Genomic DNA, 18,453 nt, shown 5'->3' on the forward strand with positions numbered 1-18,453 from the left:
ACTCCCAGCTTTCCAATGGTGTATACACTGTTTGCTTCTGGAAAAGCTTTAGATTATTACTAGAATTGTAATATCTGTGTATAAAAATATTTGTGGGGGGAGTGAATCCATGAAACTTATTTAAGCAGATTGTTTATGAAAAATGGCAGTTTAGAAGCTGCAAGAGGTTTGAAATGTTAGCAGTAGTCCTAACCGAGATGGATCAATGGCAGAAATTTCCCTGTCCAGGAATGGCACTTAAGTATGTGTTTGTGTTTATGTCCACTGAAATCAGTGGGGCATACACATGTGCATAACTGCTTTGCTGAATAGGGCTGCACATGGTTAAGTGCTTTCTTGAATCATGGGCTGTATGCAGTTTATCATATTGCTGTAATTTGTCACACTTATGCATTAGTGACATCCACAGGATAAAACTGAATTTGTTTTGCAACTATATTCTGATATGCAGGTCAAGGATAATATCTTGGAAGGGTTCCAGCCATTAATCTATACTACCATTGGGGTTCTGGAGCCACTAGAGTTGAAGATAAGTCTTTGGTTTGTTCCCCCAAAGACAACTGTAGTACATACACAGCTCAACTTTTATTACCTTGAACACGATCAAGAATATTCTGCCTAGGATAATGTGCATCTGCAGCTCCCACTAGCTACACCTCTATCCCGACCTGCTATAACACAAATTCGGATATAATGCGGTAAAGCAGCGCTCTGGAGGGTGGGGCTACGCGTTCTGGCGGATTAGCACATCAGCGTGTCTGGCTCCGATATGCTGCTCTGAGCAGCGTGTTAAGGGTGCCGGGCCGAGGGATTGGATAAGGGGCAGAGGGTCTCGGGGGACGGTCAGGGGACAGGGAGCAGAGGGGTGTTGGATGGTTTGGAGGTTCTGGGGGTGAGCTGGTCAGGGGACAGGGAACGGGGGCATTGGATAAGGCGTGGGAGTCCCGGGGGCCTGTCACGGGGCAGAGGTGTGGATGGGGGCAGGGCAGTCGGGACAGGGAGCAGGGGGGTAGGGTGGGGTCCTGGGGGTAATTAGGGATGGGGTCGGTCTCTGGAGGGGTGGTAGGGGACAAGGAGCAGAGGGGCTTAGATAGAGGGTAGGATCTTGGGAGGGTGGGGGGTGTTTGGAGGGGGTAGTCAGGGGACAAAGAGCGGGTGGGGTTGGATGGGTCGGGGTTCTGAGGGGTCAGTCAGGCGGCAGGAAGTGACTTAATAACGGAAATGCTCGAGGCCAAAGCAAGTTGGATACAACGCGGTTTCACCTATAATGCGGTAAGATCTTTTGGCTCCCGAGGAGCACATTATATCGGGGTAGAGGTGTATTATAACCGTTCCAAGTATCCGGCACTTCTGGAAATTTGGTCCTTAGTCTCTTCATGAACTATCGTACATAAATATTTTGTGGATGCAGCTATTCCTGAATGCACAAAAGAATTTCATAAACCTGCTATCCTAAAAGGAGGGCCTGATTCAAATGGACAGTTAGTCCACTATGTTTTCTATGAACAGGTAGAGAAGATTTGGATCACAATTACCATAGTGGAAGTCCTGAGAGTTTAGGATTGAGAAGAGTTCCACAAGGCATTCCAAATTGCCACATAGCTAATCAGGCTCTCTCTCGATCTTTTTTTTTTTTTTTCCTCTCCTTCCTGTCAAAGACAGGCTATGCTTTCCTGGTAATGAAAACAAGAACTGAGGATTCATGGTCCATATCTGTTCTGAGCAGGAACATGATGGAAATAAATGATTGAAACATCTGAATGGCCTATGATTTGTTTGCATAAGTCATTGAGAAGATCCTACACTGGCAAATTACTCCTTTTTACTCACTGTGAAGGGAAGCTGGTGTATACTGCTTTCTGTTACCTTTGATAGCAAATGTCCTGGCTAAGCTTGGGAGACACAAATGCTCCAAGAATCCAGTAGTCCCCTGTTGGATTAACAAATACAATTCTTAAACCTGATAAATATTTTGTGGTTTAGTCTCACCACATCTGATCACACAAGAATCTCAAGCTGTGGTTACTTGGGTGTCTTCAAGTTGGTGTAGTTTTGACACAGATTTTTGGCTCGGTTGAATAGGTTTTTCTGTCTCCATGAGAACCATGTCAAAGCAGTTATTTGATTGTATCTTTTACTGTGTTGCTTAGTGTGGTGTTAAAGCCTATTCCATATGAGAAAAGTCTGTTACGGCAGCCAGCCTCTGATCTTCCCTCAGGGTCGTTCGTCCCTCCCCTCCCCCCCCATTCCCCCCGGCCACGCTTCCCCCTAAATCCAGGAGATTTGCAAAGCAGCTGGATTTCTACATGCTTGCTTAGCAGTATTGCTTTTATTTAAAGTAACATTTTCAGGCATATCTAAGTTACGTATAATTAGTCATTAAATGTCACTGGGACTTGGGACCCTAAATTGCTTTAGCACTTTTGAAAATTTTACCCTTTAGCTTCCAGATAATTTGGCTTGTCTGTCAGAGATATTGGACCTCTTTCTAGGCCCAAGCTTTTGTAACTTTAGCTTTTAGTTTTGGAATTTCCTTTTTTTTTTTTTTTTTTTTAAAGAACTGTCTCATTCTTTATATAAACAAAATATATGCCGTATCTTATACCTCTACTAAAAAAAAGTAATTTTTTATAGTCGTGTACAAAATCAAACAAACACCTTTTCTGCAGTTGCTACTGCTTGTTGCAATATTTTATTTTGTTCAAACATCCTTAGAGTGTTTTACTCTCAATGGATGTACATTTGTTATAATATCTTACCGAAGAGAAAGTTAACATCTTTCCATTCAATCTTACACTCCTTCCCACAGAGATGAGTTTCTGTAACCCTTTATTATTTTACCTCCCACTCAGAAGAAAACTGTGGTTAGAGCCTTGTAAAGCTTTTGCGTTCCGTTTCAGGGACTGAAATAAAACAGTACTTGTTTGCATGAATAGCTTTAGAATTTTGTGCATTCCCATCTCATTTGCATGCAATAGTAGGCCTGAAAAGTTGGGGATCTATTTTGATTATCTTCAGAAAACTGTGGTTACAGATAAATTAATAATCTTCAGCGCATCAAAAGTGGTCTAGACTTGGATAGAGATCTGACACTGAGAAATTAACTCACTTGCTAAACTGGTTACCACTGGCAGTGGGTGAAACTACAACTTCTTCTTTGAGTAGGGTCACTGTGTGTGTTCCACTTTAGGTACATATGACCCCCTCAAGCCCCTGATTGGAGATTTTTCTGCTAGCAGTGTCTGTTTGACCCACACATGTGCTCTACCCAACCTTCTGCTGAAGTCCAAGGGTGTATAGGGCTGCATAGGTGAACCTCCCTTTGTTCCTTCTCTACCACCTTGGCCTGAGACAGAGCTCTAAGGGATCCAACTTTTTTTCCCCTCTTCTCTCTCCTTTTTTTTTTTTTTTTAAGGTTATTTGGCTTGGGTTAGTAGGCCTGGCTTGCCAGGTTTCAAACGCTGCCTCTCTTGTTGGGAGGCTCTCCCGATCAACAATGGCCACTCTGAGTGTATCAGCTGCTTGGAGTAATTCCATGTCTCCCAGAAGTGTAACTTAGTCCTGGCTCTAAATTTTAGAGCTTGGAGGAATTAGGAGACCAAACTGAAGCCGCTGCTGATGGAGCGTTCCCTTTGACCATTCCAGGTCAGGTCAGGATACCCCCATGTATGTCTGTCTCCAAACAGGTTTCAGAGTAGCAGCCGTGTTAGTCTGTATTCGCAAAAAGAAAAGGAGTACTTGTGGCACCTTAGAGACTAACAAATTTATTTGAGCATAAGCTTTCGTGCGCTACAGCTCACTTCATCGGATGCATCCGATGAAGTGAGCTGTAGCTCACGAAAGCTTATGCTCAAATAAATTTGTTAGTCTCTAAGGTGCCACAAGTACTCCTTTTCTGTCTCCAAACAGGTTCAGTGACCCTCCAACTTCAAATGAGAAGGGAAAGATCCTTGTCCCCCATCAGGGATTGTGGGATCAGTCCTGAATACCATCTCCTCTCCTATACGGGCCTTCCCAGTTTCCATATTGAGTTCCTTGCGCAGTATATCAGCAGCAGTTTGTCAGACCTCCAGCTTCACTACACCAGCAAACTAGGGTCACACAGTCTTCTCCAGCAAACCCCCAAGACAAGGAGACCTTTGAGGAACAGGAGGTTAGGGTGGACAAAAAGTCTACTCCTTCCGATTTTGTCTTCATTGCGGGACGAGAAAGTCACACTTCTTCCATCATTGATGGCCGATGACTTCCGTCAATTCCAGGACCTTGCAAAGAGGGTCACACACACCATTCAGATATCACTGGAGGAGGTTAAAGACTCGCATCACAAGCTCCTGGACATTTTGCAGTCAGTGACACCTACCCAGATTGTGTTGCCTATTAATGAAGTGCTCCTGGATCCAGCAAAGACTGTTTGGCAAACTCCTGCCACTGTACTACCAACTTGTAAACTGGCATATAAGAAATATTATGTCATCTCATGGGGACCCCGATTTTTTGTTTTCCCACACCCAAACTAATTCCCTGGTGGTGGATGCTGCAAACAGGCATGGTAGACAGTATTACTTCAGGTCTGCTCCTTATGCCAAGGACCAGAAAAGGTAAAACCTTCATGATGGAAGGCCTCCTCATCCAGGACCTTCAAGTTTCAGATCGCAAACTATCAGGCAGCAATGGCCGAGTATGACTACATGAATTACAAACAAATTTGCATCCTTTATTGTACATCTTTGACAGGAGCATAGAAAACAATTCCAGGTCATCATTAAGTAGAATCTTTAGCCAAAATCTCTGTCCAAGCGTCCTTGGGTGCTGTGGACACTGCTGCTAGATCCATCTCTATAGCAGTTGTCATAGAATCATAGAAATGTAGAACTGGAAGGGACCTTGATAGGTCATCTAGTCCCGTCTCCTGCATTGAGGCAGGACTGTGTATTACCTATTCTAGACTGTCCCTGACAGGTGTTTTGGCTAACCTGTTTTTAAAAAACCTCTAATGACAGAGATTCCACAACCTCCCTAGATAATTTGTTGCAATGCTTAGCTACTCTTACAGTTAGGAAGCTTTCCTAATGTCTAACCTAAATCTCCCTTGCTGAAATTTAAGCCCATTACTATTTCTCCTGTCCTTGATAGTTAAGGAGAACAATTTATCATCCTCATCTTTATAACAACCATTTACATATTTGAAGTCCCCACTCGGTCTTCTCCAGACTAAACAAACCAATTTTTTGAATCATTCCTCTTGTCATGTTTTCCAATAATTTTTGTTCTCCTTTGGACTTTATCCAGTTTGTCTCTATCTTTCCTGAAGTGTGATATCCAGAACTGGACCCAGTACTCAAGTTGAGGCTTTATCAGTGCTGAGTAGAGTGGAAGAATTACTACTTGTCTTGCACTCATGTGCAGGGTGTCGTGGCTCCAGTTATTGAGATTCCTGAGAGAGTCTCAGAATGTGATTGAGGATCTCCCATTTGACGATCAGAAGCTTTGCTTGGGAGCTATGGATGGGTCCATGCAGAAACTGAAGGACTCCAGGGCCACGTTGAGGTCTCTGGATATATACACCCCTACAAACAAGAGGAGATTTAGCAGGTCTCAGACTGCCCAGAGATTGCACTCAACTCAGTACTTTTGTTTTCACAGAGCCACTGAACCTGCTAGAAAAAGACAGATTCCAGAGGAAAAGAACTTCCTACCCTCCTTCACTTGTACACATTCATTATCAAAACAATAATTTTGACAGATTGGTTGAGGGCTCGACTTCTTCCTCACCTCTAGTTTGCAAGCTGCAACCATTTGCCTCCTTCCCCACTTCAGGAGACTACCCTTCCCATTTCGAATAGGCCTGGTAGCATATTACAACAGGTCATGGATGTTATAACATTGGGCTACACCATCCATTTCACATCCCCCTTCTCCATCCTTCTTCAGGGAACCCTTCTCACCAGATTATATTAAGTCAAGAAGTGCACTCCCTCCTTTGTTTAGGAGCAATAGAACCAGTCCCATTCTCTTGGGGGAAAGGGTTTTACTCCATTTTCTCATGCCAAAGAAGGCTGGAGAGTGGAGACCAATCTTGGATCTAAGATGACTGAACAAATTTGTAAAGTCTGAAAAGTTCCAGATGGTGATTCTGGCACATATCAGCTATCTGTGCTTCACCATGGGTTGGGATCATTTTCATTACTGAGTACTCATGATCTGGTATAGTGTGCTATTATCCTTTGGGGAGGCAAAACATCAACTTCATTGTAGCAAGCAGTAACACACCAGAGGTCCATCTCGGCAGTCACTTGAAGAGATTGTGGACCCCTTTGATCTTCCTACGTTGGCGACAAAGAGACTAGGTGATTTCAAAATTGTTTGGTCCTATCCCGATCTCTTTCCATCCCCAAGGGTGTTCATGAAGGGTTTAGCAGGATTGGCTGCTTACCTTTGTAAGAAGCAGTTTTAGTTTTCCCATATCTCGACAACTGGTTATATAAGGGCCAATTTTATGAAGCCATACTAACTTACACCCAGACAGGTCTCTCCCTCTTCCAGGATTTGGGTCTCCATCTAAACGTAAAGAAGTCCAAGTTAGTCCCGGTACAGAGAATACAATTCCATGGGACATAGTTGGATTTGTTGGCAGCCAGGGACTTTCTTCTCACAGACAGACAGATTAACAAATTTTGAATCTGGTTTGGACAATTCAGGGAAGTCCTAGTACTATAGTAAGGAATGGCTTGCAGCTCCTGGGTCATGTGGCAGCTTGCACCTTCATGACCAAGAATGCAGGATTACACCTTGGCTACTTTCACGGCTGATTCATGAAGTCCTATTCCTAAATCAGAGTTAAGTTGGACAAACGGGTCACAGTTCCCTGCCAGGTGAGGAACTCCCTGGATTGGTGGAAAGATCAACACAAAGTCTGTGCAGGTGTCCTTTTCATCTGCCCAGTTCCAACAATAATTGTGACAATGGACACATCACTGTTAGGTTGGGAGAACCCTATTTGATTCATCTACCTGTATTTTTTCCCTAAACCACATAAATCTCAGCAGGGGACTTTTCTTCATATGTTTAGATGTACAATGGGCATCGGCCTTTTATCTGGATAGGACCAAACAATTTTGGAAATCACCTAGACTCAGTCTCCAATGCAGAAAGTTCAGAGAGATCCACAATCTTTTCAGAGGACTGTTGAGATGGATCTCTGGGTGTATTACTGCTTTCTATAATGCAGCTGGTGTTTTGCGTCCCCAAATGATTATAGGACACTACCAGATCACAAGCAACTTTCACAGTGTTACTCAGAAACGTTCCACTGTCTGAGATATGCAGCGCTGCTACATGGACTTCAGTACATACATTTTCTAAACTCTGTGCGTTGGTCCATCAGATCTGGTCTGGAACTTGGTTCTGTTGTATGATCTTCAGTCGTGGACTTGATTCTGTATTTTCTTCCTCCATGTGAGGATTCTATTGGGGAGTCAGCTGAAGTGGAGCACCCACAGGGACACTACTCGTAGAAGAAGAAAAGGTTTCTCACCTTGTGCGGTAACTTGTTCTTTGAGGTGTGTGTCCCTGTCGGTGCTCCACTACTCGCCCTCCTTCCCCTCTGCTTTGGACTGTTCTTGCTGGATGTTTGGCTAGAGAAGGAACTGAGGGCTGCTCGCCCACACAGCCCTAGATACCCTTGTGGCACAGGATTGTCTAGAGCGCACGTGCAGGCCAAACAGACGCTGCTAATGGAAAATCTCTGATCAAGGACTCGAGAGGCATATGCGTACCTGAAGTGGAGCAGAAGGTGAGTAACCTGTTCTTTTACATTTATAAACTTTTTTGTAAATACATGACACAGATTATCCACTAAGAAATGCATAACTTTTTTAGTTTAAGACTACTGAACTGAACGAAATAGATCATGTTCTCTTTTAAAAATCCTTTAAAATGTTTGGGTTTTTTACCTTTAGAAAGTGTCACATAACTGCTGTTTGATGACCCAGTCTTGCAGTTCCTGTTTACATACGTTCCATTGAGGCTGTGTGCGCATAACTATGGTATCAGTGTTCTGATGTTTTAATTTTCATATTGCTTTTTTCTTCCGAAAAGTCTCTCTTCCTAGGCACTTAAGAAAAAACAAATCTAGAGGAGGGGTTTTTTGATGTTTTAATATCTAAGTTGCATTTTACATTTTTAGAAAAAGCTAAAAATACGTCTTTTTTTTTTAAAAAAAATAAACTCAACACATAAAATAGTAAGTAATGAACGCACAAAACATTCATCCGAAAACTTGTATAGGGCTTTAGGGCCCTGAAAATTAATTACTGGGGTTTAGGATTAAGTGTCAGCCTTTTTTTAAAACAAAACAAAACAAAACAAAAAACAAAACATTTTTACTGCTGAGATTTTACTGTCAAATCTAATCTGAGAGCATTTTTTATGCCTGGGTTAGTAACTCATGAAAATTTACACATCTTCATATATTAGCATCATAATTTGTAATTTGATAGAAACTAAAATGTTGAGTAGCTGCTGTTAAAGTTTTATTTATTTTAGCAATTAGATAAAATTGCACCAAGAGCAATATAGTCCAAAGAGATTTTATAATAAATGTTAGTGCAATATTGTTGTAGTACACAAAATATCTTGATAGAAATGAAAATTTTGATATTTAATTTCCATAACCAAAAACATGTTTGATTCTTTGCTGCAAAAATTAAACTTTCAGTTTTTCCACGTTTTAGATTAAATAAAATTATGAATCAGGTGGCCATTCAACGGAAGAAGCAGTTTGTTGAAAGAGTACACAGTTACTGGTTACTTAAAAGACTGTCTAGGAATGGTGTTCCTCTGTTGAGAAGGCTGCAGTCCAGTTTACAGTCACAAAGAAACATACAACAGGTACGTAGCACACTTTTTACTCAAAACACAGATTTCAAGTCTTTTAATTTAATTTCATTTTGTAAAGAAAACACAAGAAAAATTTCTAGGAAACTAGCTGAGTAAAATTTGATTTTCCTTTAAATTATCATCTGATGGATAATGTCCTCTGAATTCTAATTTAAGATCATTTAGTCTTGATAAATATATTTTTTTAGGCCTCATTAGATGTACAAAAATATTTTTTGTATTTATCTTGGGTATGTTGTAGCAGGGAAATACTGTTCGCCTAATTCTTCGTACATCATCTATAATAATATTCACGTTGTATCCCACTCATTATCGGGGTCTGAGTGTTTTACGCCTATGGTACACCAATAAGAACCAAAATGCATTTTTATTTTAAGATCCATTGGAAACACATGAAGCAAATTCAGTGGTTGCCAAATGGAAAAGAAAATAAGGAAAGCTTTTGGAGGTATATTTTACAAACGGGGGAAGGCAGGGTTATCTAGTGATTAGAGCAGTGGACTGGCATTCAGGAGACAATTCAGGTTCATTCTCCAGCTCTGCTACTGCATTGCTGGGTGGCCTTGGCCAAGTCACTTCCCCTCATTGTACCTCAGTTCCTGATTCGTAAATGGGGATAATGATACTGATGTTCTCTGTAAAGTGATATGAGATGTATGGGGATGAAAATTGCTATGTAAAATCAAGATATTATAAACATGACCTGAAACTTTTTTAAATCCCAAAGGCTTTCTCCTGCTCCTGGTGTTTGGTGGCAGCAGAATTAAGCCATAAATTGTCCAGGGTGAAATTCCACCCAATGCAGAGAACCCAACAGAGATCTATGTACCATTTCAATCCTCCTAAAACCATTTTATGACGGCTTAAGTGGAACTAAAATTATACAAAGGTCTTGTACTGGCTTTTTTCACAATTGCACCCTAGCAAAATCACATTTAGGTTGACTTAAAATTATAAATATATTTAGAAAACGAAGTACATGAAAAACAAAAGAAAAAATTATTACCCTTTGTCACCCAATTTCAGGGTCCTAATCAGGAGTAGGAAGCAACTTGTACTTTGTTTCAGGGGTTTGTGAGGTCGTCACCTTTTGTGGAAATAACACATAACCTTGACCTGGGGTCTTGACGTGCTTAAAAACGAGTCTAATTTTAAGTCATTAGTAGATTCTATAAATGAGTTAATGCCCCAATCCTGCAATCTGAATCAGGAGGGCAGAGCCTTGGCCCTCTCTGATTCAGTATGATTCATGCAGTGCAGATTTCAGCCTGCATGGATAAAAATGCAGGAGTTTTTTGGTCACTCCCTTTTTAAAAGAACTGAGAATATATGTGACTGTTTCTTTCAGTTTGTGCTCTTACTTAAAAGTGAGCCCCATAATTAGTTATAAAGTAGTCTTTACTTTTAAAGCTGTGCTCTTTTCATGAAGAACTCTTTATCAGAAGAATTTCGTGTAATTTTATATTGTCATTTAAATTATGATTATATAAAAAACTATTAAAGTGAAAATTTTCCTCAGTGCTTCAAGAACACTGTTTATTCTGTACTATTATTTGCTAATATACCACTCGCTCGTAGCCTGTCCTTGGGGGGGATCATGATCATTTGTTGCTTTGTCACTTCCTTTGTTTTTCTCTTTGTCCCTTTCTCCCCTTCCCACATTTCTTCTCTCTTTTTTTCTTTTATGAAAACCTCATTGATGCAGATTGTGACATCCAAAGTAGTTATTTATAGAGGTAAAATAGCTGATTGATAAGACTGACAAATTCTCTGGTAGAATTGACATTGGATGTAAATCAGCCAGTTATTTATCTTTCTCTTCTCTCCTTACTTCCCCGTTCTGGTGATGTAGAATTTTTTTAATGTGTAATTTTGGTTTTTTAAATACCTTAGATTTCGAATTTTTGATGTTCTACACAACTAGGTACTGATCCTGCACCACAGAAGTCAATGGGTGAAGAATCAAGCTCTTATAGAAGGCTATTTGAATAATGTCTCACTATTCTAAATTGGGTCAGAAATTTAATAGCTCATTGCACTATAAAACAGATAAACAGTACAACTATAAAAGTCTTGTTTAATCTTCTAGTTTTAAATACTAGAAATTCCAGCTCAGAAGACATAATGTTACACATTAATGAAGTCATTTGTGTATAATCTTAGTTCATAAATATTTGCAACTAAAAAAATCCCCCATTTTAAAATGACTTCAGTGGGAGCTATTTGTTTGCCCAGCATGTCTAAAAATCAGGACAGTTGCCTAAGTATGGACGTAAGGCTTCTGTTTCTGAAAAAGTTGGCCACATTAGTTGGTAGATGGGAAAGAAAACACAAAATAATTCTGCTTTGGGATGATGTCTTGAATCATACATTTTAAAACTTCATAATATTTAACAGTGAATAATTTAAATTAATTGACAAGTACTACCTAGAACTTCGGGGGGAATTCTGCACCATTGAGCAATGCAGAATTTGTGTAGAATTAATGTTCTGCACAGAATTTCATTTTTTCTGGCAGAATTGGTACTGCAGAGCTGCTGGCCACTGCACTAGGGGCCACTGGACCCATCAGAGTCTGACTCTCCAGCTCGCAAATACAGGACACTTCTGGGGAGAAGGAGAGGGGGAGCTGGAGGTTTCCAGGCAGCTGCAGTTCCCAGCATGTCCTGAAGGAAGAATGTGGTGTGCAGGAAACTCTGTACAACCCTGGCACCCAGCATCAGGCTGTTTCTCTCTCTGGATTCCTGGGCTCTGGGCAATAGGGGCTGTGGGTGTCTGGGCTGGGAGGGGCACCCCACAACTGGGTCCGAGGGAGGGAGGGATATAGGTGTCTGGGCTGCGGGGTGCCCCACAGCAGGCTCTGGGGGAGAGGGTGTGTGTGTGTGTGTGCGCGTGTCTGTCTGAGGCTGAAGTGGGAGAGTTTTGCCCCAAGATGTGCCCAGCTGGCAAGTGTGAGACATCCAACGAAAGCATAACTCAGAAAGAGGAACTGGGTTGTGAGAAGGGTTTCTTTAACTCTACTCCTGGGGGAATCTTTTTTGTTGTCTATATTGTTACAGATGTACTTGCTGACAGGCATTTTGAAATAATTTACCAAAATAATTGAAACTGGTGTGATTGTATTTTGTTATTTTGACAAATAAAATATGCAGAACGTTGCAGAATTTTAAAATATTATGCGCAGACTTTTTAATCTTTTGTCACAGAATTCCCCCAGGAGTAACGTAATGGAATTTTAATGGCAGAATGAAAGCACTCCAGTTGTATCAACAACTATAGTTTAGATTGTTGAAGTGTTTTCATTTTAAACCCCTCTTCTGACTCACTTTCAAAAACTTTTGCTTGTTTTGCTAAACTGAAATTCCGCAGAACTGAGAGATTCTGTGCCTTTCTCCAAAGGTGAGTGTGTAGTTGGTTGGTTTATGTTTTGTTTATTGAGCTTATTGAAAACATGGTTCAGCCATTCTTGACTAAGAACTCGGTATGTGGGGGGGCAGGGGGGAAGAGAACATATCCACTTTACAAAAAATGGTGTATTGGAACAGCTTGATGAAAATGTAACACTGAAATCTGGATGCTTATGTTCAAAATTTTAAAGTCAAATATTAGAAAATGTTGGTGTGATTTAATATAATGGATTAATCTTAATGAGTCACTTCTCTCTTTTAAATTGTCCTCAAATATTAGGTCAATCAACAGATTGCTACAACCTAAAGAGATTTAACTGAAATAAAGATGTATTTTTTAAACTTGATTTGTAACCCTTGAACAGCGACCCTTTAGCTTGCCTGTCTGGCAGTATTAAACACATTTTGCTACAGCTGCTGTTTTACTTTAAAATTGTGCACTTTAAGTATTTAGCAAGCAGCTTCAGGATACCGCAATGTATGTATCCTTTTAAGCATCTAAATGTCAATACATACTGCTCTTTATAAAAATTTGGTATAAAAAAAAAATTGTAAATAGCTGTGGTGTTTTCTGCATTATTATGCATTGTTTCTATAGTTTAGGATTAACCAATAAAGATAAAATCTCAGTGTAATAAAATGTCAGAATAGGATTTTTTAATATTTAATCTGAAAATAAATTCCACAAACAAGAACCCTAATTAGAAACTGAGATTGGTTGTATGTAAGCTGTTTCAACTGAAGAGGCCATTGGTCCATTTTAGTTAATGCCCAACAAATGAGAATGAGAACTTTGTTATACTTCCTTTTCATTTCACCTTGGGGAGTAGCTGTCCCATACAAACAGATTGTGAAATATATTTGGTAGATGATGAGCTTCTAATTGTTTTGAAATGAAATAGAAAGATGGAAGTTTTATTTGTTCCTTATTTCTTCAGACTCAAAAGTAACTCCCTCAAAAGAGGGTTATAATATTTTCAATAGTGTCAGTTTTATTTATGCACCTGTAAAGTTGGAGGAGAAATTACAAACATTTTAAAGTTGTTTAAAATGGTTTTCCTAGATTTGAAAGTACCTAATATAGAAGAGGACTAATAATAGAAACCTGAATATAATGTTTTTTTTTCAAATAGTGTCCCTGTGGATGCTTAACTTCAGGTGTGCCTGTGCCTTTGATCAGAGATTTTTGGTAGCAGTACCTGTATAGCCTGCTCATATATCCCACACCTTTCTGGGCACTGTGCTGAGGCTATATGGGTCTGCAGAAGGCAAACCACTCTGTCCCTTCTCATCTATCTTTTGGCCCAAGACAGAGTCTATGGGCTTGTTCTCTAATATTTAGTTTTTTCTCAGATCTCTTATCGTTACTTACCTTAGTGTTATGGTGGTTGTAACAATTGTTATCCTTGTTTTTTCTAACCTCCTCCCAAAAAGCCCAGCAACCCACCACACACAACTCTATATTCATAGAGATAGTTATATAGATTTCCCCTTCTAAGGGTTACCTTGTCATTCATTTTGCTCTGGAATGTTGGGCTCTCTGAGATTCAAGAGATGTCTTTCCTGTCGTCAGGCTATTTCAATGAGTGACAGACACTCCCAGTGCCTCTGCTGTCTGGGTAATATTCATATCCTCAGGAAGTGCAAGATCTACACTTCCTTCAAGGGTAGATCCCAAAAATATAGAGAAATAAAGTTTAAACTCCTAATCATGGAGCAAGCTTTATGTCCAGCTTTGGATCCAGGAGCAGGGGACCCCCTGTGCATAGACTGCCCAGTACAGCTAGTGCCGTATCCACATGGACATCTTGGTCACTGGACACTGGTAGAGAGGTAGGTGGTACTGCAACACAGAGAACATCTACAGGACCAAAGTCCTCATCTACATCTGCATCTGAGCCTATAGAGGTAAGGATTAAACCGCCAAGAAGGCCACAAAAACTTCAGGTCCCAAGGGGAGTTCCATGCAGGCTCCACGTGAGGCCGGCACAGCAAAGGCATAGAGGAGTCAGTACTCTGAGACAGACTCGGTACTGAGTTTGGATATCAGCACCCAGAGCGACAAAGACAAGATTGAAAAGATCAAGCCCATCCCTGAACAAAACTTGGAACTGAGAACAAGAAAATCAGTGGCATCAAAGACTGCTCACCTACCTATGGTACTAAACGTTCCATACAAGCAGCATTAGTATCGAAGCTGTTCTCCACAGGTTCCCACTTGGCCCAGTCTTTGATACCATCAGTACTGCAGAAATTTAGGTACCCTAAGGTTCTAATAATGTCTTCTGAGCCAGTCCCCCCCTCTGTTAACAAGTGCTTGGGGTTTGTTCAGTATCATGACTCTCTTGGTCATTGACTCCTTTATCACCTAGGGCACCACACTCCCCCTCATCTCTTCAAGCCAAACAACTTCCCCTCCCCCTCTTAGAATATGCAGGAAAGGACTCATCATGCTCTCAAATTTCTGTACAAGTTCCCCTGCCTATTCTAGAACAGATCACTTTCCCTTCTATACTGATGTACGAGGACAGACCTCAGATGACACCCACATGGCAGGAACACAGATGGCTGCCTCCACCTATACCTTTTGGGCCCCGGAGTGCCGTTGTAGGGGGTCTGTGGGCATTGTGTCACCAACAGTTTACATTGAGGTCCTTGCAACACCAGAGGAAACAGAGAAGAGCCCATTCTCCTTAATCCCCTTTAGCACCACCTATCCCAGAGGAACAGACCTGTGAGGAGCAAGAAGCAAGGGCCAATAAGGAGGTTGCACCTCTTACTAATATTTCTTCCTCATCTCCTGATGAAACTCCATAACTCCACCATCTTCTGACATATGAGTTCAGGCATTTTTTTGAACTGATGAAGTAGATTGCTGACATGCTGCAGATTCCCTTAGAGGAGGTTTAGGAGTCCCACCATAAACTCCTAGATATTTTACACACTTGAAAGTCTATGAAGATTGCCATTACAGTCAATGAAGCTCTTGTGGAGCCCATTAAGATGGTTCAGTAAATCTCTGCTATCGCACTGCCTACCTGCAAGAGAGCAGTTACAAAGTATTATGTTCCAGCTAGGAAATTGGAGTTTCTATTTTCTTACCTAACTCAGAATTCCATTGCCATGCAGACCGTTAATGAATGAGGCAGACAATACAACTCAAAGTCCACCCCATACTGTAAGGACCACAAGAGACTCAATCTTTTTGGTCACATCCTATGCTTCAGTCACACTTCAGTGCAGGATAGCAAAACATGCTCTTTGTGCCAGATATCCATCTGAATCCCCGGTGAAGAAACAAAGATACTCAAAAAAACAAACAACAAAAAACCCCACTTCAGCTATAGATACATCTTCTCAGCCATCCGTGTCCCGCACATGACAGTTTTGATGACTTGGTCGAGAATCTCAACCATCCAGCCAACAAGGTCTTACAGCTGCAACATCTTATCCTCCTTTTGGATGTTGCCTCTCCCATTTTCAGGATGCTTGGGAGCATATATCATCGGACAAATGGATTTTGGAAACGATAACATCTGGTTACACTATCCATTTCAAATCTCCTACCCATTCTCCCTCCCTGTTCCTCTTCAGGGACCCCCTCATGATCATTTGCTAGAACAAGAAGTGACATCTCTTGTACATATGGAAACAATGGAACCAGTTCCTGTGCAGGGTAAGGGGATTCTATTCAAAGTACTTCCTGGTTCCCAAAAAGAATGGAAGGTGGAGGCCAATTTTAGACATTAGATCTTAAATATGTAAAACCACAAAAATTCAGGGTGGTGATCCTTGCAGCAATGATTCCTTTATTAGAAGTAGGAGACTGGTTTGTGATTTTCGACCTACAAGACGCACACTTTCATGTCGCTATTCACTCTTCATACAAGAAGCTTCTTCATTTTCTAATAAACGGAGAACATTACCAGTGCATGGTGTTCCCCTTTGATCTATCGTCAGCACTGAGCGTATTTTCAAAGATTCTGGCAGTAGTAATTGCTAACCTACATCATTTTGGGTATAATGGTTTTCCTGTACCTAAAGGATTGGTTCATAAGGGGCAGGTTGTATCAGGAAACGTTGATATCAGTAAAGATCACGTGTTCCCTGTTTCACAGCCTGGGCCTTCAAATCAACCTCGAAAAGTCCATTTTGACTCCACTACAGCATCCAGATTTCATAGGCACGTCCCTGGATGCAGTGACAGGCAAAGCATACCTACTGTACATCACATTTCTTGCCTTAGTGAATTTCATCTGAAAGATTCAGGGAAGTCCTCAAGCAACACTAAGAGATTGTCTTCAACTGCTAGGACATGTCAAATTTGCGTCTTTTTAGTGCATAATGCCAGATTACACCTCCAAAGTCTACAGGGATGACTGAATGGTTCGCAAACCAAGTACACAGTCTAGGCAGATTACTCTCGGTTCCGCAATGGGCTCTACAAGCACTCAACTGGTGGAAGGCCTGGAACAGAACTACACAGGTGTTCCATTCTTGTAGATTCCCCCTACATTAGATGCTTCACTTTCGGGGTGGGGGCACATCTGAGACCTCACAATGTATAGGGACAATGGTCATTACAAGAGCAGTTTCTCCACATCAGTCTCTGGAATTGAGAGCCCTCAAAAATGTCTGCCTACACTTCTTTAGCACTAATCAAGTCAAAGTCAGTAAAGATAAATGATCGATAGCGTGGCATGCATACACTATATCAACCATCACCATCTCTGTGCCAAAGCGATAAAACCCTGAAATTGGTGCATAGCCAGCCACATAGTCATCTCAGCTTCTTACCTCTTAGGTATTTAGAATACCATAGCAGATGACTTTAGCAGACATTTTCCTCTAAATTACGAATGGGAACTGAACTCCAGATTCTTCCACAAGGTGTGCTTAGCCTGGGGGATGATCTGTTTGCCATGGCAGCCAGCACAAAATGTATCGCAAAATGTATTGCTCTGGGGGGATGAGGCCCCAATTTATGGTGGACTTGTTCCCCATCTCATGGACGAAAGGACTTCTCTGTGTGCATCTGCCTACGCTGTTACTGTTAAAGGTTCTCAGTAAGAAACCAAGATCAATCCAGAGTGACATTGATTGCACCAATACAGCCAAGACCGGTCTGGTATCCATATATGATCAGACTAACCTCTCACCCTTCAAGGAGGCTTCTGATCAGTCCTCACCTACTGACTCAGGATGCTGGCTGAGCATTTCACCCCAGCCTGCAGATTCTGAGGCTCCAAGCATGGGTCCTCAAAGGTTCTGTGCAATAGAGAGATCCTGTTTGTCGAGGTACAACACATTTTATTGAATAGTAGAAAAGAATCTATAAGAAATACTTATCTCCAGGATAGGAAATATTATCTTTGGTGTAACAATATTCACAGTTAGCCGACTCGCTCTCCTATTCACAGGGTATTCGATTACCTACTGGAACTGAAAGCATCAGGACTTTCTGTGAATTCCATTAGGGTTCACTTAGCAGTAACAACTTTTCACACACCTATAGGGTTTTTTTTTTCACTCTTAGCTCACCTAACTATTGCAAAATTCCTAAGAGATTTATTCGCAAAAAGAAAAGGAGTACTTGTGGCACCTTAGAGACTAACAAATTTATTTGAGCATAAGCTTTCGTGAGCTACCGCTCACTTCACGAAATCTTATTCTCAAATTTGTTAGTCTCTAAGGTCCACAAGTACTCCTTTTCTTTTTGTGAATACAGACTAACACGGCTGCTACTCTGAAATAAGAGATTTATTGAATATCTCCCCATAATCACAGATCCTATTCCAAGCAAGGACTTGAACCTAGTTCTTAATTATCTCATGAAACACCCTTTTAGGCCACTAGCTATGTGTTCTTTATTAGATTGATCAATGAAGACAGTCTTCCTGGTAGCAATCACTTCTGCCCCAAGGGTGGGAGAATTGGGGGGCCTTAATGGCAGACCCCATTTAGGGTATTCACCAGAGAGAAAGCGTCTCTACAGGCATATCCAAGTTTTTTTATCTAAGGTGTCTTCAGAATTTTATATTAAACCATTCACCTCCCAATTTTTTTTCCAAAACTGTGCCGAGACTATTCAAGAAACCATATTCCAGTAGATGTCAGGAGGGGCATTAGCCTTCTACGTAGATTCGAC

The 18,453-nt window shown here is 41.1% G+C and overlaps 1 protein-coding gene across 10 annotated transcripts in view; it reads left to right on the forward strand.

Annotated features, from left to right (window-relative positions):
• Positions 1-18,453, forward strand: part of BRD1 (bromodomain containing 1) — a 106,652-nt gene that overhangs the window by 22,194 nt on the left and 66,005 nt on the right. For 7 of the 10 annotated variants that reach the window (XM_038419201.2, XM_043496194.1, XM_043496201.1 and 4 more), the window contains one exon: positions 8,733-8,889. The exons of 1 other annotated variant lie outside the window; for it this stretch is intronic. In XM_038419201.2, coding sequence (XP_038275129.1) covers positions 8,733-8,889 — 157 coding nt within the window. Of the gene's footprint in view, positions 1-8,716; positions 8,890-18,453 lie in introns of all 10 variants that reach the window. 2 more of the 10 variants (XM_043496215.1, XM_038419248.2) reach the window with 1 other exon arrangement.

This window comes from Dermochelys coriacea, chromosome 1 (assembly GCF_009764565.3).
Source record: "Dermochelys coriacea isolate rDerCor1 chromosome 1, rDerCor1.pri.v4, whole genome shotgun sequence".
Taxonomy (NCBI): Eukaryota; Metazoa; Chordata; order Testudines; family Dermochelyidae; genus Dermochelys; species Dermochelys coriacea.